The 26,076-nt window shown below is 47.0% G+C and overlaps 1 protein-coding gene and 1 long non-coding RNA gene across 4 annotated transcripts in view; one reads left to right on the top strand and one right to left on the bottom strand.

The window, feature by feature from the left end:
• Positions 1-1,035: 1,035 nt before the first annotated feature.
• EEF2K (eukaryotic elongation factor 2 kinase) overlaps positions 1,036-26,076 on the top strand; it is a 48,283-nt gene continuing 23,242 nt past the window's right edge. Inside the window, exons 1-5 of the mRNA XM_007084102.3 lie at positions 1,036-1,281; positions 17,219-17,319; positions 20,911-20,971; positions 22,339-22,376; positions 22,761-22,932. Coding sequence (XP_007084164.1) covers positions 1,036-1,281; positions 17,219-17,319; positions 20,911-20,971; positions 22,339-22,376; positions 22,761-22,932 — 618 coding nt within the window. The remainder of the gene's footprint in view (positions 1,282-17,218; positions 17,320-20,910; positions 20,972-22,338; positions 22,377-22,760; positions 22,933-26,076) is intronic.
• On the bottom strand, positions 1,086-6,182 carry LOC122234579. 3 transcript variants are annotated; one of them, XR_006212415.1, is made up of 3 exons: positions 6,087-6,182; positions 2,144-2,230; positions 1,086-1,171 (listed from the first exon to the last, which is right to left on the bottom strand). It is a non-coding gene; the product is annotated as an uncharacterized LOC122234579 (long non-coding RNA). The 3 variants fall into 3 exon arrangements; XR_006212414.1 differs by having other exon boundaries at positions 2,144-2,182; XR_006212416.1 differs by lacking the exon at positions 6,087-6,182 and adding an exon at positions 5,724-6,079 and having other exon boundaries at positions 2,144-2,182.

Here is a 26,076-nt window from a genome sequence, read left to right as displayed (position 1 = left end):
AAAAAGTAAAGGAGGTTTCAGCTTGGGAATATCTCTGTGATGAGAATAAAGCAGATGTGCTAAGGAGTAACTGGATATGTATATGAGAGGAGTTCTTTGAATTGAGGGGCTGGAGAATATTTCTCTAGAGAGGCGACTATTGAGCTAGGATCCAACTGATGAGAAAGAACCCACTGTTGGAAGGTTGGGAAGATTGTTCCAGGCACAGGGAATAGCAAGTACAAAGGCCCTGGGGTAGAAATGGGCTCCCCGTGTTCACCAAACAGAAAGCAAGCCAGTGGGCCTTGGAAAGCTGCCAAGGCCAGAGGATAAGTGGGCAGGGGCCAGACTAAGGCTGGCCTTGTAGTCTTAAAAGCCGTTTATGTTTTTTTTCAATTTTTAAAAAATGTTTGTTTGTTTGTTTGTTTGTTTGTTTGTTTGTTTAGAGAGGGAGAGACAGAGCGTGAGCAGGGGAGGGGCAGAGAGAGAGGGAGACACAGAATCCGAAGCAGGCTCCAGGCTCTGAGCTGTCAGCACAGAGCCGGACGCGGGGCTCGAACTCACAAACCATGAGATCATGACCTGAGCCATAGTCAGACGTTCAGCTGACTGAGCCACCCAGGCGCCCCAGCCATTTACATTTTATTAATAATGGGGAGAGAAGCTCCCGGAGGGTGTTAAGCAGAGGAATGATTTAATCTACTTTATGTTCTAAAACGATTGCTCTAGTTGCTTAGGAAGCATTTATTTTCCCTGCCTTATTTCAAACACAGAGTTCTTCGAAGTGGAATTACTGGGTCGACGGGTTTGTACATTAAAAATGTTCTTAGATGCCGCCTGCCAGGTGCCTCCCCAAAAGATAGCTGTAGTTTTCACTCGGAGGGTGCCAGCTCTTTGTCACCAGGGGCATTCGCAGTAAGGTGCACAGCGAGTTCTGACTCCCTGGACCCGGGCACCCATTGTCTTGCTTCCCTTTGCAGGACCCACACTGCTGCATTTACACTATAACTCTGGCTGTACCGCCCACCCCTTGGGTAACACGGGCATCCCAGGAAGATGGCAGACGAAGACCTCATTTTTCGCCTGGAAGGTGTTGATGGCGGCCAGACCCCCCGGGCTGGTCACGACGGTGATTCCGAGGCAGACAGCGACGATGAGGAAAGTTACTTCATCTGCCCCATCACTGATGACCCTAGGTCACACCAGAATGTCAATTCCAAAGTTAATAACTACTACAGCAACCTAACGAAGAGCGAGCAGTATGGCTCCAGTGGGTCCCCTGCAAGCTCCTTCCACTTTAAGGTGAGTGGACCGCCCACTCCACCCCGGCCCCCCTGCCGCAAGGGATGGGGAAGTGGGGTCACTGATTGGGGTCGTCTCTGTGTTTCCATCCCCTGGGCAGCACTCTGAGCCCTGGAGATTGGCAGATATGCCTGTTAAGCTGGGAGGTTTTTGTTGGCTTAAAACAAGTCTCATTACTTTAGAGGTGTTTTTCTAAAAAAAAAAAAAAAAAAAAAAAATTTTTTTAATGTTTATTTATTTTTGAGAGAGACAGAATATGAGTGGGGGAGGGGCAGAGAGAGAGGGAGACACAGACTCCGAAGCAGGCTCCAGTCTCTGAGCCGTCAGCACAGAGCCTGACGCGGGGCTCGAACTCACGAACCATGAGATCATGACCTGAGCTAAAGTCAGACGCTCAACCGACTGAGCCACCCAGGTGCCCCTAGAGAGGTGTTTTTCAAATAGCTGCTTCTGACCCACTGCTGGGTCACGAAAACCTTGACCAACTTTTAAAAAATTGCAACAGAACAGAATAGACCAGGACATCCTGGAGACCAGTGAAAATTGTAAAGATCTTATTTTTTGCTACCTATGCTCACACACGTTCACATGTGTAGAAGTGGTGACCCAGTTGGTTGTTGTCGGCCAGGCTCTAATCATGTAAATATTTGCATTTCATCCCTGATGTGTGTGTATGTGGGTCCAGGGACCTGATGTAAAATGTAGTTCTTCATGTTGGTTGTAGTAAAAAAAATGCCACTGCCTTAATATAACACTGTATGTTAACTATACTGGAATTAAAATAAAGCTCTTAATAAAAAATTTTTTAAAAAACCATGCTTGGGGTTAGGCAACCTTCTGGATTGAGGAAAAGCGTACTTACTTTGTTCAGGATTTGTCTTCATGCCAGGGCAAAGCTGGTCTAAAGGGGTAGGGGAAAGATGAACATCATCGGGCTTTTGTATAATAACTGGTGGTGAAAAAAATTTCATTTTATTAGTTAGTAATCTCTATGCCCAATGTGGGGCTCAAACTCATGACCCAGAGGGGTGCCTGGATGGCTCAGTCGGTATATTGTCCCACTTCGGCTGAGGTCATGATCTCGTGGTTTGTGGGTTTGAGCCCCATATCAGTCTCTGTGCCGACAGCTCAGGGCCTGGAGCCTGCTTCAGATTCTGTGTCTCCCTCTCTCTCTGCCCCTCCCCTGCTCGGGCTCTGTCTCTCTCTGTCTTTCAGAAACGAATAAACGTTAAAAAAAAATTTCAAACTCATGACCCCACGATCAAGAGTCACATGCTCTCCCAGCTGAGCCAGTCAGGCGCCCCCCCAAAATTTTAAATTTATCCTGATTTAATTTAATGCCCACCAACAGAAGGTATCTGTTAGTACCATAAGCAAAATGCAAATTACCACTTTGGGATTTAGAATTGGAGTCATTCTTCTGTAACTTCAAAATTAATCTGTTTTTAGAAAATTAATGATTCTAGGGGTTCCTGGGTGGCTCAGTCAGCTGAACAAACTGACTCTTGATTTTGGCTCATGTCATGATCCCAGGGTCATGGGATTGAGCCCCGCCTCAGGCTCTGTACTGAGCATGGAGCCTGCTTAAGATTCTTTCTCCCTCTGCCCCTCTCCCCCTGCTCATGCTCTCTTAAAAAAAAATAATAATAATTCTAGTTCTTGGACAGTTGGATTTTTTTTTCCTATCGGGGCCAGAGTTCTGGCTTAAGTCTCTGTGGGACAGGCAGCTCCAGAAATAGCCCTGTGGGTCTCCTCTGAGGTTGGGGGCCCCCGAGGGGTCGGACTGAGGCTTGCCCTGCTTTTCCCATACTGAGCCAGCCTCTGAAACTCACACCCAGCCCCATGGAGGGCAGCACAGGGAGGGCAGGAGAGCAGTCTGGCACTCCTGTCTGTTCACTGTGGGTCACGGAGGCTTGAGGAAACACAGATCCCTGAGGAATCCTGTACCACATGTGAGGGAATCTGGGAACCAGCGGGGGCTGCAGGGCTCAGGGCTTGTGAATCAGAAACCAGCTCATGCCAGCTGAAGGGAGGAAGGGTATCCATTATAACAGTCCAGGAGTATTTCTGGGGACCCAGGGAGAGAAGTAATATCTGGTCTCTCAGGGCACAGGTCTAGGAACCAGGAGATAGCATGACTGTCTCTCCCTGTCTCTCTTTCCCTATCCTTTATTCTTCTCTGCCTCATTCTAGACAGTGGGAAGATAGACCCCTATGGCCCCAGTGTCCCCTCATTACAGATGGAGCCATGTGCAAAGACAGACTTGACCTTCTCCGTCCCAATTGCAAGCGGCAAATATCTGTTTGGCCCAGCCTGGGTCAGGCATTCTCTCTCTCTGACTCAGTCATTTCTGTCCAGTGCATGGGATTGAGGGGTGGGGAGGGTGTCGCACAAGAGGGGACTGCCTCAGGGAAGGAGGATCCTGGTGGCTTCCTTGGGGGGCAGACCTGGCAGCTGACCCCATGAGCCCAGTTGAGGCTTTTGGGAAGACACTGAGAGGGCCCAGGAACTGAAAGGCCTCAGACACAGACGGCCAGTCCCTGACCACAAAATGTAGTATGGTAAAGCCTTTATAAAGGAAGCGCAGACGGGAGGTTTGTCTGTCTGTCCGTGGCTTTAGGATGTGAGCCTCATGGGGGCAGGGCACTGTGGCGTTTATCACTCATCCCCAGTACCTGGGGCCACGCTCTGCACACAGTAAGTACTTGCTTCAGAATTGGGCAGGGGGGACGGGTGGGAGACTACTCAACTGACTTCACTGTGGGTGCCCTCTTGATAAAGGACAGTATTTATGTAAAACATCAACCCCTGTGGGCCACTTGACAATAGTCCTTAAAATAAAAAATATACCTCAGATGGCAATTCGATCTCTGGAGACTCTTCCTCAGCCAAAGTGTTCCCACTGGGGTACTGTTGGCTTTGGGGGAAGGACAATTCTTTGTTGGGTGGGACTGTCCATTCTATTATAGGTTATTCAGCAGGTCTGACCCCTGCCCACCAAGAGCTGCATTTCCCCCCTGTTCCTTACAACAATCCAAAATGTTTCCCATTATGTGTCTGCAAAGCCCATACGGGAGGGTACCCACTTCAGTTTAGAACCAGTATAGAAGAGGGACGCCTGGGTAGCTCAGTCAGAGAAGCATCTGACTCTTGGTTTTGGCTCAGGTCATGATTTCAGTTTCATGAGTTTGAGCCCCGCTTCAGGCTCTGCACTGACCATTCGGAGCCTGCTTGGGATTCTCTCTCTGCCCTTCCCCCACTTGCACTGTCTCTGTCTGCCTCTCTCTCTCAAACAATAAAAAAATTAAAAAAAAAAAGTATAGAAGTATTTGTACAAGTGTTCAAGTTTGCATATTCAAAGATGTTGCAGTATTGTTTGTAATAAAGAAAAAATGGACATAGCTCAGAGGTCTATCAAGAGGGGCTTATTTAAATGATAAACCATGGTCCTAAGAGAATAGTGTATTTACATTAAAACAAAGATGATGTTGGGGAGCCTGGGTGACTCAGTTGGTTGAGCAGCCGACTTCGGCTCAGGTCATCATCTCACGGTCCGTGAGTTCAAGCCCCGCGTCGGGCTCTGTGCTGACAGCTCGGAGCCTGGAGCCTGTTTCGGATTCTGTGTCTCCCTCTCTCTGACCCTCCCCCATTCATGCTCTGTCTCTCTCTGTCTCAAAAATAAATAAACGTTAAAAAAAATTAAAAAAAAAACAAAGGTGATGTTTATATGTAATTTGATTTGAAAACTGTGCCAAGATGTGTATATATATATTTGGAGGGAAAATCCATGAAAAGCAGAGGGATAGTAATGGGTCTATAATTAGCACAAAAAATGTTAGCTATTTTTATTTTTATACACTGCTACGTAAAAAAGCAAGCTGAAATATAATACAATCTCACATTTATCCAAAAAACTATACACACATCTTAGTATTTGCATCACAAAAACTGCTGGAAGAATTTGCACCCAACGGTTAACGGTGATTCTCTCTGGGGGAGAGGATGCCACTATGGGAGACTTTATGTTATATATATTTTTAAACATTTGGGACTTTTTTTTTAATGTTTATTTATTTTTGAGAGAGAGAGAGAGAGAGCAAGCAAGCACAAGGGGGAGGGGCAGAGAGTCGGGAGAGAGAGAGAATCCCCAACAGGCTCCGCGCTGTCAGCACAGAGCCCGATGCGGGGCTTGAACCCACGAGCTGTAAGATCATTACCTGAGCCAAAATCAAGAGTCAGAAACTTAACCGACTGAGCCACACAGGCGCCCCAAACACTTGGAATGTTTAAACCACACCTATGTATTACTTGTGTGCAGAAGAAGGTGTTTTTAGAAGAAAAATAAAGCAAAACATCCAGATCACCTCCCCTCCCTCAAACAAACAAAGTAATAAATAGCCCCTCCGTAAAACTTCTACGAGGCATAGTTCAAAATCCTCACCGAGGATGGGAGTGCTTGTGGTCCCCAGGGACCCTTCTGGGCTCTGTTCACCCCACACTTCTGCCTGCTCCTGGAATAGGCTTCCCTTTTCATGCCTCAGCCTGAAACCTCTTTAAACTGATGGTTGATCCGGTCTGTTAAAATGATTGTCCTGGCTCCCTCAGGATGTGTGGTTTAAGACACCCTGCCCTGGCTATCTCTTGTGCATTCCCTGGGGATCATAGGAAACCTCTGTGTGTGTCTGTTATCCTCTGAGTCAGCTGCTGCCTCCAAGGCTAGGGACTGTGTCTCATTGCACTTCCCATTCCCTATACTTGGTAGAATGACCATTTATGGACAAGACTGTGCCCCTTCGTTGCCCACCGTCCTAGGTAACTGAAAGCAGGCTCTGTGGTGTTCCTGTGGTCTGTGGCAGCTTCAGAGGGGGACAGCAGCTCAGTTTTCCAAACTTCACTCGTGCTGGCGCTCCTCAAAGCTAATGTGTTTTTGTTTACTGTTGACATGGCAACCTGGCTTGTTCAACCAAAATGGCCACCTGGAGTTCCTCCAGAGAGGCACCACCCTGGCAGGTACCGGGCATGTATTGTGAACAGTCCAGTTCTGTCACTGCCTTCTGCCTAGTTCCCCGGAGGGGTGTGTGGGGGGGGGGGTGTGGGGGGTGGTGGTGGAATCTTTAAGGGGGCCACCCTGTTGATAGAATATCAGGCAGCCAAGCAAGGATATTTATAGAGTTTACTATAACATGGGAAAGTGCTTCTGCTCTAGAGTTAAATTTAAATAGCAGAATATACAGTACAGTTACAGCTTTGTTAAAACACACTTGCACGTGCATGCACACACATACACACACAGAACAAAAGTGTGGAAGGAAGTATATCAACACACCAGCCGGGATTGCCTTTGGATACTAGGAGTGATTGTATTTCCTTTCTACTGCTCTGTCATTTCTCCCCTTTCTAGAATAAGCATATGTGTTTTTAATTTTTTAATAAAGTGGGAAATTTGATTTTAAGAAATTGTTCTCCTGGTCTGGGAGTATCTTGGGGATCAGTCTATATCAGCACATATAGATCACCTCTTTTTTTTTTTTTTTTAAGTGAATTATGTTCCATCACATGATGTTCATGGATTTATTTAGCCACTCCGCCTCTTGGGGACACTTTCATTATCCGCACCCCCCCCCCGCTCTTTTTTTTTGCTTACAAACAGTGCTGTAATAAATCTCCTTGTATGTATAGTTAAGCAAACTTTAAAATGCATATATTTCAGCAGTGCTGGGTGGCTCAGTAGGTTGAGCGTCAGACATCGGCTCAGGTCATGATCTCATAGTTTGTGATTTTGAGCCACACATCGATTTGGGATTCTTTCTCTCTCTTCCTCTCTTTCAGCCCTTCCCCCACTCGTGCTCTCTGTCTCGGAATAAATAAGTAAACTAAAAAAATAATTACTATAAAATGCATATATTTTATAATATGTAAATAATATGTATACAAGGTAAAGAGAATTCACACTGTATCAGTGGAATAGTGAAAAGTCAGCCTCCCACCTCAGACCTGCTTCCCTTAGGGATGTCCTTCCAGAAATGTTCCTTGCCTATATACACATCTATATGTATATGGCCCTCCCCCCCGTTTTTTATGGAATTGTTAGCTGCCTGCAGACCTGTTTTGTGCTCCTGTGGCTGTCTTCCCACATTGGCACGTATGAGCTGGCATCAGCTAGTACTTGTATAACAGCCACTCTGGGCTGGGCAGGCACTGCCCTGCACTCTTTATTCATTTAATCTACACGGCAGTTCTGTAAGGATGGGCGTTTTGCAGACAGTAAACTTGAGGCTCTGAGATCTTTTTTTTTTATTAAAAAAAATTTTTTTTATATTTATTTATTTTTGAGAGAGAGGGAGAGACAGAGCATGAGCAGGGGAGGGGTAGAGAGAGAGGGAAACACAGAATCTGAAGCAGGCTCCAGGCTCTGAGCTGTCAGCACAGAGCCCGACGTGGGACTCGAACTCATGAACTGCGAGATCATGACTTGAGCCTAAGTCGGACATTCAGCCGACTGAGGCACCTAGGCGCCCCTGAGGCTCTGAGATCTTAATCACTTGATGCTTGTCGTGATGGCAGCATGGTGCAGCTTATTTTGTTGTTTTGTAATGGCTGAATATCATGTCTGGAAGCCCCATAATATACTGAGTCAGTCCCTCATGGATGGACTGGAAGGTCGTTTCCAGTCTTCTGCTACTACAAACATCTCTTCCTTAAACATCTTTGTGCATATGTCCTTGTGCCCAAGCAGGGTGCACCTGCCAGATAAATCCCCAGAGGTGGATGTTTAAGAACACAGCTGAAAATTGGCGGCTGTCCTTCAAAGAGTCTGCACCAATGTCTGTCCCCACGCTGTATGGGCACATCTGCTTCCCACGCCCTTGTTGGTGGACTTTGGTGATTACACATCTTTTCAGCCCACCAAGGGTGGCTCTAACAGCTTGGTCAGAGGCAGCGATTACCCCAGAATGAGACGGACATGCCAGCCTTTGATGACTCACTGGGAAGAGAGGCATCCCTGTCCATCTGAGCCCCAGGAAGCCCCACCCTGGCAGCTTTGGGCTTCTGTCCCTGACTAGTGACCACAGGAAGCTCTGTGCACACCCAGAGGTGATGAACATTTTGGGGCTCTGCCCACTGCTTTGAGAATGCAGAATCAGACAGGGAAGGTTAGGCATCCGGTGTCCACAAAGCTTTGGACTTCTAGCAAGATGAGGGCCTGCTAGGCAGATGAAGGAAAAAGAGGGTGACAATGGCAGTGGGCAGGAGGCCACCCAGTGACCTGCTGTCTGAAAAACAGGATGAGGCTGAGGAGATTCAAGCCTGACCACAGGGACTCCTCTTTCTGAAGTCTGTGCATGGGCTAAAATGCTCAAATCCAGGGCGCCTGGGTGACTCAGTCAGCTAAGTGTCTGACTCTTGGTTTCAGCTCAGGTCATGATCTCATGGTTGATGGGTTCGAGCCCCGCATTGGGCTCTGCACTGGCAGTGTAGAGCCTGCTTGGGATTCTCTCTCTCTCTCTCTCTCTCTCTCTCTGCCCCCTCCCTGCTTGTGTGCTCTCTCTCTCTCTGAAAATAAATAAACATTAAATATATATATACATATACATATGTATATATATATACATATATATATGTATATGTATATATATACATATGTATATATATATACATATATATATGTATATGTATATATATACATATGTATATATATATACATATACATATGTATATATATATACACATATAAAATGCTCAAATCCTTTATGGAAATGTGCTGGGGTACAGGGTCTCCCTTCTTCAATTTTACTTTATGTTTTTAGCAGCTTCATTGAAATATAGTTCATATAACATACAGTTTAACCATTGAAAATGTCCAATTCAGCAGCTTTAAGTATAGTTATTCAATTTTGCGTCCACATCACCACAATCAATTTTAGCCTGTTTTCATTAGTCCTGAAAAGAAACCCCGCATCTATCTCTCAGCCATAACCCGCAAGCATCCCCATCCCACCCAACCCCTGCAACCACTAATCTGCTTTCAGTCTCTATGGATTTGCCTTTTCTGGACCTTTCATATAAATAGGATTCTGTGACATGGGGTCTCTTGTGTCTGGCTTCTCATTGCAGTGTTTTCAAGATTCATGCATGTAGAAGCATGTGTCAGTGCTCATTTTTTTTATTGCCGAATACTACCCAGTGCATGGACATACCACATTTTATTTGTTCATCTGTTGACGTGCCTTGGGGTGGTTTCTCCCTTTTGGCTTTTGCAAATAATGCTACATGAATTGCTGTGTGGATGCATGTTCATTTCTCCTGGGAGTGAATTGCTGGGTCACATGGTCGTACTCTATGTTTGGCTCTCCTTTTTACAAAAGAGCAAGGAACTTGGGGTTTGACGGGCTTGGTCTGAGTTTGGGGTCTGCCGGTTCCTGGCTACTGCAGGTCTATAGGCAAGTTACCTCCTTGCTCTTGGAGCCTTGGGCTTTTCTCCAGTAGACTAGGGAACTGTCCTACCTGCCTGGCTGCCCTTCACAAGACTGCCATGAGGTGCAGGCTGGAATTCTGTCTGGGAAGGTAGCTTCCAGGGGGCAAGGGCATTATGCCACCCTCGGGGATGTTACTGCATTGCTGATTATTATTTCCATCCTTCCCATCCTTTCTTCTCTAACCCTGGCTCTGAATCCGACTGGTCGGGGGAGACCAGCTGCAACTATTCCTTTTGACAGAGAGATTTGTTTAGGACTTTTAGCTATGTTTCTTTGGCAGTTACTTGTGTGATTCCTTATGGAAGTAATCCATGTTCCTTGCAGAAAACAGCGAAAGTGTAGATATAATTGCTGTTAAGGTCTTAGTGTGTATTTTAGTCTTTTCTGCATTTCACTATAAATATAGACTTGACTAAATAAATAGGGACTTTTATTGCATTATGTATCTATGTCTTCAGAAACCAGTTTTTCTTGGCAAACAAGAGATGGTGCATATCTTTCCATATTAGTAAATGTGGATCTAGTTCATCTTTTTTTCTTAACGGCTCCATGGCAGCCTGGATGTGCCCCAGTTCCTTTAAACATTTCCTCCTGTGGGATACTTAGACGGTTTCCAGTTTTTTGCTGCCATAGCCAGTGCTGAGATCCACGGAAATTGCATGAAACCTCTAAATGCATGTGGTTCAGAGTGGGACAGGCACATAACACTTCCCTAGCGAAGTGGCCTCTTCCCTAGTAAGCAAGAAAACTTCCCCAATTCTTCCTGCTTCTTTTATATGTCCTTGGGTGTAGCTTAACCCTTTACTGTCAACCAGGAGGGGCGAGTCAGGCTGACACAGAGCTACAGACAGTTCTTGGAGTCTACAGAAAGGGACATGGGAAAAGACATTTTATAATGTCCACTTGGGGAAAAACAGTTGATGTTTCAGGGAGGATTTAGGCAGCTTCAAGATGCTTCCTCGTGTAAGATCCAGAGGCCTTGATTGCTGTGTTGGGTGATAATAAGAATAGCAATATAAAAACAGGACCAACAGTAATAACATCCTATGTGCCAAAGAAATTGCAAACACATACCCCAGCCCCACTCCTGGCACATTCCAGGAAATTTGTTGTTGTTGTTTGTTACTTTTATTATGATTATATTTATTTTTATTTTGTACTCTCAGTCTTTGAGGAACCAAAGTTTTTTCTGATCTCTAGGCAGGGTTATATTTTCCTTTTTAGGAAATCCCCTTGGCCTGCCCATTCTGTGTAAGATCATGCACCAACAACTGAATTCGGATCTTTTATTTTATTTTATTTTATTTTATTTTATTTTATTTTATTATTTTATTTTATTTTAATTTTATTGTTTTCGGATCTTTAGAACTAGAGAATGCTAGAGTTGGCAGGGCCTTAAGAATCACCTAACCCAGTGATCTTTGTTAACTTTGACTTGTAAGTGCAATACCTGAAGGGTATTCAATATGTTAATATTCTCGTAGTAAAAAAATGCAAACAACATAGGTAAACCTATCCCCCAGAGATAACCGTTTTTTATCATTTTGGTAGAAAACAATTTTCAGACCTCTTTTATGCACTTATATGTAAAGATACACTTATGTGTATATGTACAGACACACACATCCTTAGAAATCCATAATGCTGGGGAGCCTTGTTGGCTCAGTTGGTTAAGCGTCTGACTCTTGATTTTGGCTCAGATCATGATCTCACGGTTCATGGGATGGAGCCCTATGCTGACAGTGCTGAGCCTGCTTGACATTCTCTCTCTCCCCATCTCTCTGCACCTCTGCACACACACTCCCTCTCTCAAAATAAGTAAATAAACTTAAAAAAAATATCCATAGTGCTGATTTGTGGGTTTCCTCCACCAGTAAATGGTGTCATACTGCTTGCATTATTCAGCAACTTGCTTTTTACCTTCTAAACAATAAGTCGTAGAGTTTGTCCATTCAATATCTTAATCTGTTTTTTGTTTTTGGTTTTGTTTTTTTTTTTAACATTTATTTATTTTTGAGACAGAGAGAGAGCATGAACGGGGGAGGGTCAGAGAGAGAGGGAGACACAGAATCCTAAACAGGCTCCAGGCTCTGAGCTGTCAGCACAGAGCCCGACGCGGGGCTCGACCTCACGGACCGTGAGATCATGACCTGAGCCGAAGTCGGCCGCTCAACCGACTGAGCCACCCAGGCGCCCCCTTAATCTGTTTTTTTTAAGTTTATTATTTTTTTCTAGTAATTCCTATACCCAACATGGAGCTTGAACCCACGACCCCTGAGATCAAGAGTTGCATGCTTTTCTGACTGAGCCAGCCAATCCCAATACCTTGATCTTCCTAATGGCTGCATACTAGTCTGCCAGGTGCATGGAATCATCCCCCTGTGGACAGGCAGGTTGTCGGCAATGCCTGAGCGTTATATAGCATTATAAGCACGGACCCATCTTTAGGTTACTCACCTGTGCACACCAGAGTAGGTGATCCGCATGGCTGGGTCACAAGTCAGTGAAGGTACTGGCAGATGCCTCTCAAAGGTGGCAGTACCTGCTTCCACCCCCTCAGTGCCTGAGAGTACCCATTCCTCAGGCATCCATAAACACCTGTTTTTCTTAGCCTGATGGATAAAATAGTACACCGGTGATTTGCAGCTCATTACAGGGCTGTTGAACTGTAATGAGCATTACAACCTCAGTGAGCCCCTATTTCTTTTCTTTTTTTTAAGATTTATTTTTTTGAAAGAGAGAGTGTGCCTGTGTACGCGTGGGGGAGGGGCAGCAGGAGAGGGGAACAGAGGATCTGAAGTGGGCTCTGTGCTAACAGAAGAGAGCCTGATGTGGGGCTTGAACGCATGAACCATGAGATCATGACCTGAGCCGAAACCAAGAGTCGGAGGCTTAACCAACTGAGCCACCCAGGTGCCCCAGTGAGCCACTTGCTATTTCTTTTTTTTTTTAATTAAAAAAAATGTTTTTTAATGTTTATTTACTCTTGAAGGAGAGAGATAGAAAGTGCGTGGGGGAGGGGCAGAGAGAGAGGGAGAGACAGAATCTGAAGCAGGCTCCAGGCTCTGAGCTGTCAGCACACAGCCCGATGCGGGGCTCGAACTCACGATCTGTGAGATCACGATCTGAGTGAAGTTGGTTGCCCAGCTGACTGAGCCACCCAGGCGCCCTGCCACTTGCTATTTCTGAAGAGAATGTGTCTACCCCAGGAAAAAAGTTGGCCACTAGGAGTCAAAACATTCTTCATTGTCTTTTGTAAACAAGGAAATGGAGGTTCCCCCAGTTAGTCAGCCATGGGTAGGAACCAGAGTCCAGGGAACAGATCTTAGTACAAGACCTTTTATATTGTGCTTTTAAAGAAAAGTTGCACTAAACCCATCTGTTGCCAACAAGGTATGGCGTGATTCTTTTCTGGGTTTGGAAAAAAAGGTCGTTTTGATCCTGTGAAATAACGTGCCCTCAAATTCTGAAATACTTTTTTTCTAGACTATTTTTTCAGTTGGAGCCATAGCCTCTAACCAGGAGGAAATTTTTTTAAATTCTTATTTATTTTTGAGAGCGGGGGGAGGGACAGAGAGAGAGGGAGACAGAGGATGTAAAGCAGCTCCGAGCCATCAGTGCAGAGCCCAATGTGGGGCTCGAACTCACAAACCACAACATCATTGACCTGAGCCAAAGTGCCAAAGTCGGACGCTTAAACCGACTGAGCCACCAAGGTGCCCCCAGGAGATAGCTTCTGTTGATACTCCTCATTGAATGGGGAATTGGGGGAGCATTTGAGTCACCAGTTAAGAGAGGCGCAGTTGGAGAGGCATGTGTCACAGGTAGGGAATGGGGCACTTGTCCAGACAGGCTCAGAACACTATAGCTTCCTTGACAGGCAGGGGTCAGAGTCTATCTCTTCCATTCACAGCAGCTGGAATATGAGAGGGACAGTGGCACTTTTTTGTTAAGTACAGAGATTCAGGAACTGTTTTAATTACAAACATGTCTGCTGCTGGGTTATTTATAACAGGGAAGAATAGTAACAAGCTCAAAGTCTGACAGCAGAGATCCACAGGTGAATGGTTAAGTCAATAATGACAAACCCATACAATGGATTACTTAGGCAGCTGTTACAGCTAACTTGTAAATTCATGATGTCACGTTTGTGTTTAAAAATGTAAGTGACGTGCAGGGGGCGCCTGGGTGGCTTAGTTGGTTGGGCGTCGGACTTTGGCTCAGGTCATGATCTTGCGGTTCATCAGTTCCAGCCCTGCATCAGGCTCTGTGCTGACAGCTCAGAGCCTGGAGCCTGCTTCGGAGTCTATGTGTGTGTGTGTGTCTCTCTCTGCCCCTCCCCTGCTCACACTCTGTCTTTTACCATCTGCCTCAGAAAAAAATAAACATGAAAAAAAAGTTTTTAAATGTAAGTGATGTGTCCTCAGCCTCTTGGAGTATGATTTTGGAGGAACTTTTTGGAGGAGAACTCCAAACTTGTACGTTTTAAATGTGGTCCAGCAATTACACTTGCAAGAAATATGTCCTACCGAGATCTTGCACAATCGCATAAAGATTTAGATGCGAGGGTGTTCACTTCAGGACTGTCTGTCCTGGAATTATTGGAGAGAATACAAATATTACGAATATCCATCCACTGAGGTTGGAGAGATATCTTAAGGTACATTTATACATTATATGTCTTAGAACTATAGAAGGGAAATGGGGTCAACCGAGCCTGCCTGTACAAATGGCATGGAAAGACATCCAAGGCCCTGTGGTAAGTGGAGAAAAGTAAGGTGCAGAACGGAACAGGAGGCCCTGACCCGATGCTAAATTCATGTGTTAACAAATGCGTCAGAACAAACTTGCAGACTGTCTACATCAGCTGTCAACTGTGGTTTTCAGAGCAACAGGTCAGAAAGAACTTCCACTTTCTACTTCACATTCTGTAGTCCCTGCGGTTTTTTACAGTAAGCAGATCAGACATTTGGAATCCAGAAGATAATCCAGATCACTAGAGAAAGTACCATGTCTCATTGGCCCACTCTCCTGAAAGGCTGTAAATTGTATTTACAGTGTGATTCCAGTCTTACAAAACATGCATGGGAAGGATCTGGAAAGGAACACATCTGAAGCATTGACGATCGTTGCTCTGGGTGGGCGACATGTGGTAGATTTGAATTTTGTCTTCTCTGTTTTCTAAGCATTTTTGTTAAGCATGAGTTAGCTTCCAAATTGGAAGAAAGAAATTCTGGCCTTGATTTTTGGACTTTGCAGAGAGGGAGCCCTGGCCTGTTCAGCCCGTGTGTGTGTGTGTGTGTGTGTGTGTGTGTGTGTGTGTGTGTGTGTGCGCCTTTCTCCTCAGAGCAGGATCCCAGCCGTGAGGCTCAGGCCGGGGCCATGCTTGGGGTGTTGTCCTGTTTGGGCCTGAGTCCATGGGATGCTGAGCTGGTCCTAGTGGCTGAGGGGTACTGACGATAGGTGAGGAAATCTAGAGTTGCTGTTCCACACCCAGTGTTCAGGCCACCATCCAGCACCCTCCCTGTGGCTCAGGCCTCTGGCCTGGGAAGGAGTTTTGGTCTCACCGATTCGTAATGAGGCTGCAGGGCAGAGCTTCAGTTTCTTCAGAGAAAGAGGGAGAAGGGATTGCTACCCAGTGTGGGTGGAGGAGTGTTTGGAAGAGACAGGAAAGGATTCCACCTTGGGATTATAAAAGCAATAAAATGAGCTTTTTACTATTATTTTTTAAAGTAATCTCTACACCCAGTGTGGGGCTCAAACCGACAACCCCTGAGATCAAGACTCTCATGCTGTACTGACTGAGCCAGCCAGGTGCCCATAAAATGAGGTTTTTAAAACAAAAAACAAGGGGTGCCTGGGTGGCTCAGTTGGTTAAGTGTCTGACTTTGGCACAGGTCATGATCTCACAGTTCGTGGGTTTGAACCCCATGTCAGGCTCTGTGCTGACAACTCAGAGCCTGGAACCTGCTTTGGATTCTGTGTGACCCTCTCTCTCTGCCCCTCCCCCACTTGCACTCTTTCTCTCTTTCTCTCTCTCTCTCTCTCTCTCTCTCAAAAAATAAGTAAATGGTTTTTTTTTAATTAAAAAAATAAAAAACAGGGTTGTGTCATGATACTGTTGAGAATCAGCCTTATCTCCATAATATCATCCTTCCCAGTGAGTACCCAAAAGCCCTGTTTCTCGACAGGTTTTAAAAGTTTGGGGGGACATTTTTGGTCCCCACAATGATTCAGGGGCACTAAGGCATTGAAAAGGTGGAGGGCATGGATGGTAAAAGTTTGAAATGGGCAGAACAGTTCTGTGCAATGAATTTTCCTGCATCCCCAGGACCTTGGAATGTCTCATGGGAATCTGTTCTGAGCCCAGAACTTAGCACAGTGTTTACATAAAGGCAACATATCTTTGGCATGGTTGGAGATATTCTGAGTTTGGGAAGGTTATGTTGTCTATGATTTTCATTTAGGGTGGTAAAATGGGGCATACTTATGATTTATACAGTATTTATAAAAAGGTGGCGTTGGCCCTGATAGGGTCCACGATTCCCACCAGTAGGTAAGTGCAGTCACTTGGAAGGGCTGTTGAGCATTTTAAGTGGATAAAACCAAAATACATTTAACCAGTCCCCACGGATGGACATTTGGGTTGGATTTGGTTTTGCACACAGCGACGCTTTGTATATATACGTTTGCAGGTTTGTGTTTGTATTTCTCTAGGACACATTTCTCGATGTAAAATTTCTGGGTCAGAATAAAGGAATTCATATTTTTTCATCTCAGTACATTGCCAGGTTGCCTTAAGAAGACGTTTAGACCATTAACCGTTTGTGAGGGCACCTGTTTCCCCTACATACTGGCCCGCACTAATTATTAGCAGCCATTAAAATGCTTGCCAGTCCGAACAAGGGGGGAGAAGGGGATTGGTGTCTTATTTTTATTTTCAACTTTTTGGTTGCAGGTGAAGCAGTGTGTGTTTTCCTCTGTGTATTGTGTTTCTTCTTTGGTTTCATGGTTAAGATATGTTACTTCTCATGTGCCTGGGTGGCTCGGTTGGTTAAGTATCCGACTCTTGATTTCAGCTCAGGTCATGATCTCATGGTTCATGAGATTGAGCCCTGTGTTGGAATCTGTGCCTGCTTAGGATTCTCTCTCTCTCTCTCTCTCTCTCTCTCTCTCTCTCTCTCTCTCTCTCTCTTTCTCTCTCAAAATAAATAAACTTAATTAAAAAAAAAAAAAAAGATGTCACTTCTGCCCACCGGAAGGCCATGCCCGCTTGAGAAAAAATAGGGTCTTTTGGGAACTTGGTTCCCAAAGGATGATAGCTGGGAGTACTTCTCTGTCACTGATGCTGTCCGCCTCCCCAGAGGTGGGAGACACCGAGGAAATCATAGGGTGGGAGGTGGCTAGACAGCCCTGCCCCAGAAGGCCCTGGTCTAACACTTCCCTTTGCCTTTTGCAGGAAGCTTGGAAGCATGCAATTGAGAAGGCCAAGCACATGCCTGACCCCTGGGCCGAGTTCCACCTGGAGGATATTGCCACAGAATGTGCCACACGTCACAGGTTGGCAGCTCGTCTGGGTGTGTTCTGTGGCCCCAGGCCTCAAGGAGTCCTTGGGGGTATGGGTCCTGCTTCTGCTCATAATCACTGAGGCCTACATACCCTTGGAGGTCAAGGAGAAGGACATAATGATAGTATCTGCCAATATTTGAGCATTTATGCGTGCTTATGGTGCTGTGCATTATCTCATCTCCTCTTCAGTGTGGTCCTGTAATGTATGTATTCATCAGGCAAGGCTGAACATGCTGCTGTAACAAATATGTCCGGGGCTCAATGCAGCAAAGGTGTACTTCTCACTTGAGTAAAGCTGGGTGAGAGCTCCGGGACCCTGGGGCTGCTCAGGGACCCAGGCGACTCCCGTCTTGTGGTTCCACTGCCCCACCACGTGGTCCCTACAGTTGCCACCAAAGGGAAGGAGAATGCATGGAAATAGCATGCCAGCTTTTTGATGACTTGGTCCCAGGAAGATTAACAAAATAGAGCTATGAGCATATAGATTTCCTATTCGAAAAGTCAGGGGGAGAGAAGAGTTATTTCTGGGGGTATCAAGAAGAAAGAAAAGAGCAAAAACCACAGACTACCACCAGATAACTATGACAACAGTAGCCCTTATGTATCGAATCCATGTGGCAGGCATTGGTTGAAGTCCTCTATATGTATTTACTTATAAAAAAGCCTGGAATATGAATCATGTCAAGCATTTGGGACTACACTGAGAATCTGATGACAGCCATCTCAGAAAGTTGCACACATATGTCTAATTTTGTTCATAATATTAGAGGGCCCTGGACCTGCCCTGGAGCCCGCCTCCCCACCCCACCCCATCCCGTGACCCCTGTGGACCCCTCCAGTCTGAATCCTCTAAGCCAACACCCTGACTTCCCATAATTTTCCCAGGGGAAATAGAGGTTTGCCCAGGGTCACCTAGGTAGTTAATAAGCTAACTTTCTGACTCTCAGTTCAGTGTCTTTCAGTTAGTCAGAACACTGTTTCAAATGTAGGTGACAGAAACCGAATTCACAGCATTAAGCATGGAAGGGGATGTTTGGCTCATGCATGTGGACTTCGGGCATGGCTGGTTCCAGATGCTCCAAGGATGCGTTGCACTTTGACCTCAGATAGCCTTTCTTATATCAGTGGAACAGATATTCCCTGAGAGCCTCACATTTCATTTTACCCAACAGAAGAGCATCTTTTCTTTCGTGAATTTTTTTTTTTTTCAACATTTATTTTATTTTTGGGACAGAGAGAGACAGAGCATGAACGGGGGAGGCACAGAGAGAGAGGGAGACACAGGATCGGAAACAGGCTCCAGGCTCCGAGCCATCAGTCCAGAGCCCGACGCGGGGCTCGAACTCACGGACCGTGAGATCGTGACCTGGCTGAAGTCGGACGCTTAACCGACTGCGCCACCCAGGCGCCCCTTTCGTGAATTTTTTTAAACAAAAGTTCCATAATGGAATGCCATTGGCCTGGCTTTGGTTATATGGCCTTCTCTGAACCAGTCTTGTGCCAGGGAGCTTTGCTCTGATTCTGATATGTCTAGATCACATACCACACAGACAGGCAGAAACAACGTAGTCCTTTATGGCTTTCTGCACCGTGTCCCTGCTCCCACCCTGTGAGGAGATGGCTCTGAGCCTGGCATGCCCTTCCTCCCCACCCCTGGGGGCCCACTTCCTGTCAGGCACTGGGGGCTGTGCTGGCAGCCAAGGTCAGCATTGTGGGGACCCTAGTAGGGCAGGGTATGGACTCTGTTCCTCCCTGCCTATAAGGCCAGTGGTGACTGGTTGGTGACACATAGCCGCCAGGCTGAAGACACCAGGCGACCCAGGGAAACCCCTGGGAACACAGGCCGCACATGCTGGGTCGGCTCTGTGTGTCCCAGAGCTCCTTGGGGACCAGGGACCAGGCCACACTGTTTGTTTCCTAACTGAAGTGACTGCCGGCAGAGGGAGCTCAGGCATTGATGGCTGGAGTCTCTGGGCAGTTTGTAAACTGGAAGGCTTCCTCCTCTATTCCTGGTTTTTCAAGAGTACTGGTGCAGGCTACCTCTTTATTGGGACAGATTCCCTGTTCACTCAGGCCGGTTAAGAGCAGGGTTCCAGCTGAAACTGACCTGGGTCTGATCCTGGCTCTCTGGCAAGTTCCTCACCTCTCTGAGCCTCAGTTTCCCCACCTGGAAAATGGCACAATAATTGTGCCAATCTCACAGAGGTGCTGCAGAGTTTAATTGAAGAGATCTGTTTAAACGCCCCACAGATAGTGAATGCTCAGTGAACTTTGAGCAACTGTGACCTTTATGCTGTCAATGGTTGTGAAGGACAAATGAGATCCTTCTGACATCCCATATCTCCCCTCTCCTTCAACTTCTGGGTGCCTCTCAGGCTTCAGTGTTTTGTTTTTTTTTTTTTTTAAGTCTACTTATCTATTTTTGAGAGAGAGAAAGAGAGAGTATGAGCCAGGGAAGGGCAGAGAGAGAGGGAGAGAGAATCCCAAGCCTGCCCCTCACCGAACACAGCCCCCTCATGCGGGGCTCGAACTCACGAGCTGTGAGCTCATGATCAAAGCCGAAATCAAGACTCAGATGCTTAACCGACTGAGCCACCCTGGCACCCTCAGTCTTCAGTCTTATTTGGAAGTGAGAGTAGACTGTTTCCTTTACCTTGGTCTCTACACAGTAGTAGTAATAATCGTTATTTATTGGGCACGGTACTTACCGCAGACGGGTTGCAAGTAAGTTGCAGCTCTAGCCAGCATCCCTTCCCCCAGCTCCAGGAGAGGTTACCTGCCAGGCTTGTCTTTCCCCATGGAGGTTTCAGGCTCTGAGAAGCCTGTTCTCTCCGAGTCTGTCCTGATGAAGGGTGGGCCAGGGAGGCCTCTGCTAGAGCTAAGAACACCTCACCCCTAAGGGGAGGTTTTAGAATTTAGGAGTTTACTGAGCTGAGGAGCTCTCTACCAGGCAAATCTATTTGAGGCCCAGCCAGGCCCAGGGGCAGGTTTGCTGCGGGAAAGAGGATTCCTGAAAAAGGAGAGATGAAAATGTTCGAGAATCTTCTCTGTCTCTGCCGTGGGTGTCCTCCTGCAGCTCCCCCACCCCAACACACACACACACACACACACACACACCCCTGCCTATACCGGGACACAGGCCCAGCTACCTGGCTGAGCCTCACACAGGTGTCGTCAAGATCAAGGGCACTTCCTGTCCTGGAACACGCCATTTGTTGTGTAGACGGGCTAAAACAAGGATATTTATTTTTTCTGTCAGTTCATCCAACATGCATTTATTAAGGCTCCACCTGCACCAGGCCCTGCAGTAAAGAAAATTGACATGGACCTGCCTTTGGGGAGTTACAGTCCAGCAGGGGAGCCAGATGGGGAACGAGCCCACCCACAGCACAAAAAGTGCCCAGCAACACATTGGAGAGAAAAGGGAAGGAGGCCAGTGTGTGGGGGCCTGGGAGGGCAGGAGGGCGTCCACAGACCCAACCTAGGAGGTCAGCTGGGCCTATGGGTTAAGTGGTCTTGATCCCAAGACCAGTAATAGGATCATGTGACAGACGCTGTGCCCTGGGGTGGCTCTCTCTGCAGGTACAATGCTGTCACTGGGGAGTGGCTACAAGATGAAGTTCTGATCAAGATGGCATCTCAGGTGAGCCGTCCCCATCCCAGCGACGACAGGGCTGAATGGGGATTCTCCATGAGCGGACTTCTGTCCCTGTTCCCTCCCCTTTACACTCACTTAATTGTTTTTACTTTGGGGCATTCTTTATATTGTTGTGTATTTATTTCATTTTTTATAACAGTTTTACTGAGATAGAATTCACACACTATGCTGCATACCCACTTTAAAGTGTATGGTTCAGTGGTTTATATAATATAGTCACAGAGTTATCCAGCCATCACCACGATCGATTCCAGAACATTTCACCATCTCTAAAAGAAACCCTGTGCTTACCCAACAGCAGCCAGCCCCCTATCTCTTCAGCTCCCCCAGCCCTGGGCAACCACTAATCTGCTCTCATCTCTGTAGAATTAACCTATTCTGGACATTTTATATATTGATCACATATCAAAAGACGATCCTTGGCACTCTTGTCGAAAATCAGTTGACTGTAGATGTGTATGTCAGTTTTCAGAAATTACAGGCCACCACCTAAACCTAAGCTGTAAAAAGTGGCTTGCAATCATCCTTTGGGGGGGGTGGGTAAAAAAAAAGGAATAGACTAGAAAATAGAGCACTTCCTCCATTGTCAGGGGGAGGATGGTTTTGCAAAACTGTTTTTAGTGTATTACACACTCAGGAAAGGGTATGGCTTGATGAGTTTCACAAAGTGAACACAGCACATAACGAGCAGCCCCCTGAAGCCCACCTGCACCCCAGTCACTACTCCTTTACCCCAACGGTGAGCACCAATCCCGAACCTATCTCCCTGGATTCGTTTCACGTATTTGTGTATTTCCTATAAATGGAGCCACGCAGGGTGTATTCTTTTGAGTGTGGCTTCTTCTGCTCAGCATTTCATCTGTGATGTTCGTACATGTTTTGGCCAGCTCTATGTTTCATAGAATAGTAGAAGAGAACAATAGAATATATCCATTCTCGTCGCCTGTAGTATTCCATCAAGTAGGGTAGACCTGATGGGTTTATCCATTACACTGTTAATGGACATTTAGGTTGTTTCCACTCTTTTCCTGGTACAGAAAACAGAAAAGCAGGGCTGCAAAAAATTCTTTAACATGCATTGTCTCCCGCATAACGTCTTCACCCCCTGGGGGTTATTCCCCTCAGTGAGGGTAGGAGGAGGGTGGCCTTGTCACCCCCGAAGCCTCCAGGCTGAAAGTTCTGTTGGGCGTTAGTGCTGGGGTGAAGGAGGGAGGGCCCAGGGATTTTAGGATTGAGATGAGGTCCAGGCATTCATTTGGTGGGTGATGTCCAAGGGGAAAATCTCTTCCTGACTCAGGATTGCTTCTGGGTGGGGCATGGGCACTAATAACCCTCTGTGTGGTGTCTTTCAGCCCTTTGGCCGTGGAGCTATGAGGGAGTGCTTCAGGACGTAAGTGACTCAGCCTGGTTCTTGGGGCCCTGCCCGAATTCCCTCAGGCTCCCTGCCCGAATTCCCTCAGGCTCCTAAGAGCAGGGGCAATGCAACAGTTCTGGCTGAGAAACTGAGACAGTGGCCTCTGCTTTTTATAGGCCAAGCCTCTCTGCTCTCCCTTGGACCACATGATGGGCCTGGCTATGGGGATGGTCTCGGGGAGGACATGGAATACCCCACTAACCTCTGCTCTGGTGTTTGGAGGCCAAAAGATGTGGGATAAGAGACCTTTAACAATGTCCCTTGGTCCCCTTCCCAGCTCTTTGAAGGGTGCCGTGAGTCAGGCTGGGTCCCTGGTGAACCCAGGTGCCCAGGTGGGTCCTCTGCTGCCTTTCCTCCCAGGAAGAAGCTCTCCAACTTCCTGCACACCCAGCAGTGGAAGGGGGCCTCCAACTACGTGGCAAAGCGCTACATCGAGTCTGTGGACAGGGACGTGTACTTCGAGGATGTGCGTCTACAGATGGAGGCCAAGCTCTGGGGAGAGGAGTATAATCGGCACAAGCCCCCCAAGCAGGTATGTGACAGCCCTACCTGCCACCTTCCCACACAAGGCAGCCGGAGAGAGTGACTGGAGACCAGGGCAACAGTGGTACCAGTCACAGGTTCCCTTCATGGTTTTGGTGGTGTTGTTGTTTTGTTTAAAAAAATTTTTTTTTAATGTTTATTTATTTTTGAGAGAGAGAGAGAGAGAGAGAGAGAGAGCATGAGTAGGGGAGGGACAGAGAGAGACAGAGGGAGACACAAAGTCCGAGGCAGGCTCTGAGCTGTCAGTGCAGAGCCCATCGTGGGGCTTAAACTCACGAACTGTGAGATCATGACCTGAGCTGAAGTCAGAGGCTGAACCGACTGAGCCATCCAGGTGCCCCTCCCTTTATGGTTTTAACAGTAGCTAATAATGATCATCATTTATTGAGCATGATGGGCCAAGTACACTGTATGCAGACTCATTTATTCTTAAAACCAGAGCGTGGAGGTTATTTGAGATTAAAATGCTTTTATCCCATTTACAAATGGGATCTGTTAGTCAGGATTTTTGTTTGCATGTGTTAGAAACCCACTCAAATGGGTTTAATCCAAAAAAGGAAGTTTTGGCTTTATGTAACTGAGAAATAGGGCTGGCCACAGGTGTGGCTGGATCCAGGACCCAATAGGATATTGAGAATCTCCCCCATCTCTAGCCTTGGTGTTCTTCCGTGTGGCATCACTCACAGGCAGCTTCTGTTTGTAGTGATGTGTCGGCCACTAGCAGCTGCAGGCTCACTTTCTGTCTTCTCAGAAACCTTGGTGGGATATGACAACACTTGTTTTTGCAGAAGTTCCACTAAGTCTCAGAACTGGGTTTCATTGGCTCTGATTAGGTCAGGTGCCTATTGCTGAGCCAATCACAGTGGTCAGGGGAGGGAATATGCAGATTGGGGAGGCATGAGCCATGTGCTCACCCATAGAGGCAGCAGTGTGGGTCCTTCCCTAGACTATGTAGACTGAGACTGGTGGCTCCTAAGAAAAAGTAGAAGGAGGGGAGAATGGATAGCATGTCTGCCCCTGGGGAGCCCCAGGCTCAAAGAGGTTAAGTGACCTGTGCAAATGGTCAGGAATGGAGCCAGGGCTCAAATCCAGGCTTTCCAAGCCCCTGCCCATTTGGCTCCTTCACCGGAGCCCCCAGGGTGTTTACTGACCCCAGGCCTAGCAGAATTTCCTGTTGCCTATGGGCATTTGAGGAAATAGCGCTCAGTGCCTCTGCCCTGCCTAATTCGCAGCTCAGCTCTCCCGTTGTTTGAACACCTGCTAGACACAGGACACTATCTCCTGGGAGCTTTGGGAGAGCTGCACTTCCAAGAATCCAGCAGAATTTATTGAGTGCCTGCTGTTTGCAGGGCCCTTGATTAAGCGCACTTGGGGTAGACACAAGAAACCACAGTCCCCACCCACGGGGGCTGTGACCACCTCACTGCATGCCATCCTGGCCTCCTTTCTCTTCCTTCCTAAGCTTGTTCCTGCCTCAGGACCTTTGCCCTGACTGTGCCCCCGGCCTGCATCATTGTGTCCCCCACCCCTCCATTCTTGCATGATGAGCTCCTTCTCCTAGTTCAAGTCTCAGCTCATATGTCACCTGCTCAGTGAGGCCGCCCCAGGACATCCTGAATGAAGTAGCCCTTCCTCTGCTGTCTCCCTCTGTCACATCATTCTGTTTGTTTTGGTTCCTTTTATTGGGAGCAGTTGGCGCCATCTGAAAGAGTCTTGTTTTTGTAGTTAATATTTTGGTTGCCTCTCTCCCCCAAGGACAGGGATGTTACCTGTCTTATTTACTCTGTATCAGAGTCCCTAGGGGGTCACTAAACAATGTGGTTGTTTGAAATGATAAGGGAGAAGGATGTAGTTGTTTGAGAAGGAACAGGCTGTTCCCTCCCGGCCGCATCCCTGTAGTGAGCCCACTGGCCAAGCAGGTGGCCTTGTTCCTTGTAGGGATGGAGCCAGCATTTGGGGTGAGAACCTCTGAGAACCATCTGCTCCTTCCCTTTCGGCTGGTTCTCAGAACTGAGGCCAAGTTTAGGGCAACGCTCAGCTCAGGGCCTCTTCAGCCTCTGCAGCTGTTGTCTGCCTGTCTAGCGACTCAGCCAAATGGTTCCTTGGATGGTTGTTTCCTTGGGAAACCCAGACCTGGATCCTTCTACGGTGGGTGTCATTGTGGGGGACGGGGAGCCATGGGGAGTCAGTGTCTCAGGTCTTACCAATCTCACTTTATAAACCATTCACAAGACTTACACGTTTCCTTCCCAATATTAGACATGTGCTTGTTAAAAGAAATTCAGCAAGGAATGTGTATAATTCCCCATTGCAGGGAGAGAACCACTGGGTATAGTTTGGTGTTTATTGCTCTAGAGTTATGTCTACTGGTAATGATAACGTCAGCAAACGTTGACAGACTCACGTATCAGCAGATTTCATTCTCACGCTACGTGTGAGAGCCCATTCCACAGGTGAGAAAACTGAGTTGATGAACTAACTTGCCCATGTTCACAGTATTAGTGTAAGACACCTGCTTAGTTGCTTAGCATACAGACCCACAAATGTGTAGTAAGGCAAAATGGTTTCTTTCTCTCTCATCTGATGGTCCCATTTTGGTGGGGGGCTCAGGGTGGGCTGGTGCCTCACTTCTTTAAGTCATCCAGAAGCCTGGTTCCTTCTGTCTTGTTTTTCTGCCTTACCCCAGAGTGTGGCCCTGGAGCACATGGCCAGGTCGGCCTCACTGGGAGATGTCCACTCGATAGCCTCAGGAAGGCCAGAGGAGGAGGGGCAGGCTGGGGTTACATCATCACTGCTGCTCAATTCCCATTGGATGAGCTTGGTCACATGGCCACACCTAGCTGCAAGGGAGGCCAAGTGATGTCATTCCTCCTGGATGGCTGTGCATTGTGTTGGAACTCAGTTGGGGGCTGTCTTAGTCCCTTTGTGCTGCTCTAACAGAACTTTTTTTTTTTAAGTTTATTTATTTTGAGAGAGCATGAGCGGGGGGAGGAGCAGAGAGAGAGGGAGAAAGAGAATCTTAAGTAGGCTCCACACTGCCAGCTTGGAGCCGGACATGGGGCTTGATCCCACAAACCTCGAGATCATGACGTGAGCTGAAACTGACTGAGGTTGCTCGACTGACTGAGCCGCC

This window comes from Panthera tigris, chromosome E3, assembly GCF_018350195.1.
Source record: "Panthera tigris isolate Pti1 chromosome E3, P.tigris_Pti1_mat1.1, whole genome shotgun sequence".
NCBI classification, from domain to species: domain Eukaryota; kingdom Metazoa; phylum Chordata; class Mammalia; order Carnivora; family Felidae; genus Panthera; species Panthera tigris.
The sequence above is the reverse complement of the archived record's forward strand: the minus strand, read 5'-3'. Positions and strand labels throughout refer to the sequence as shown.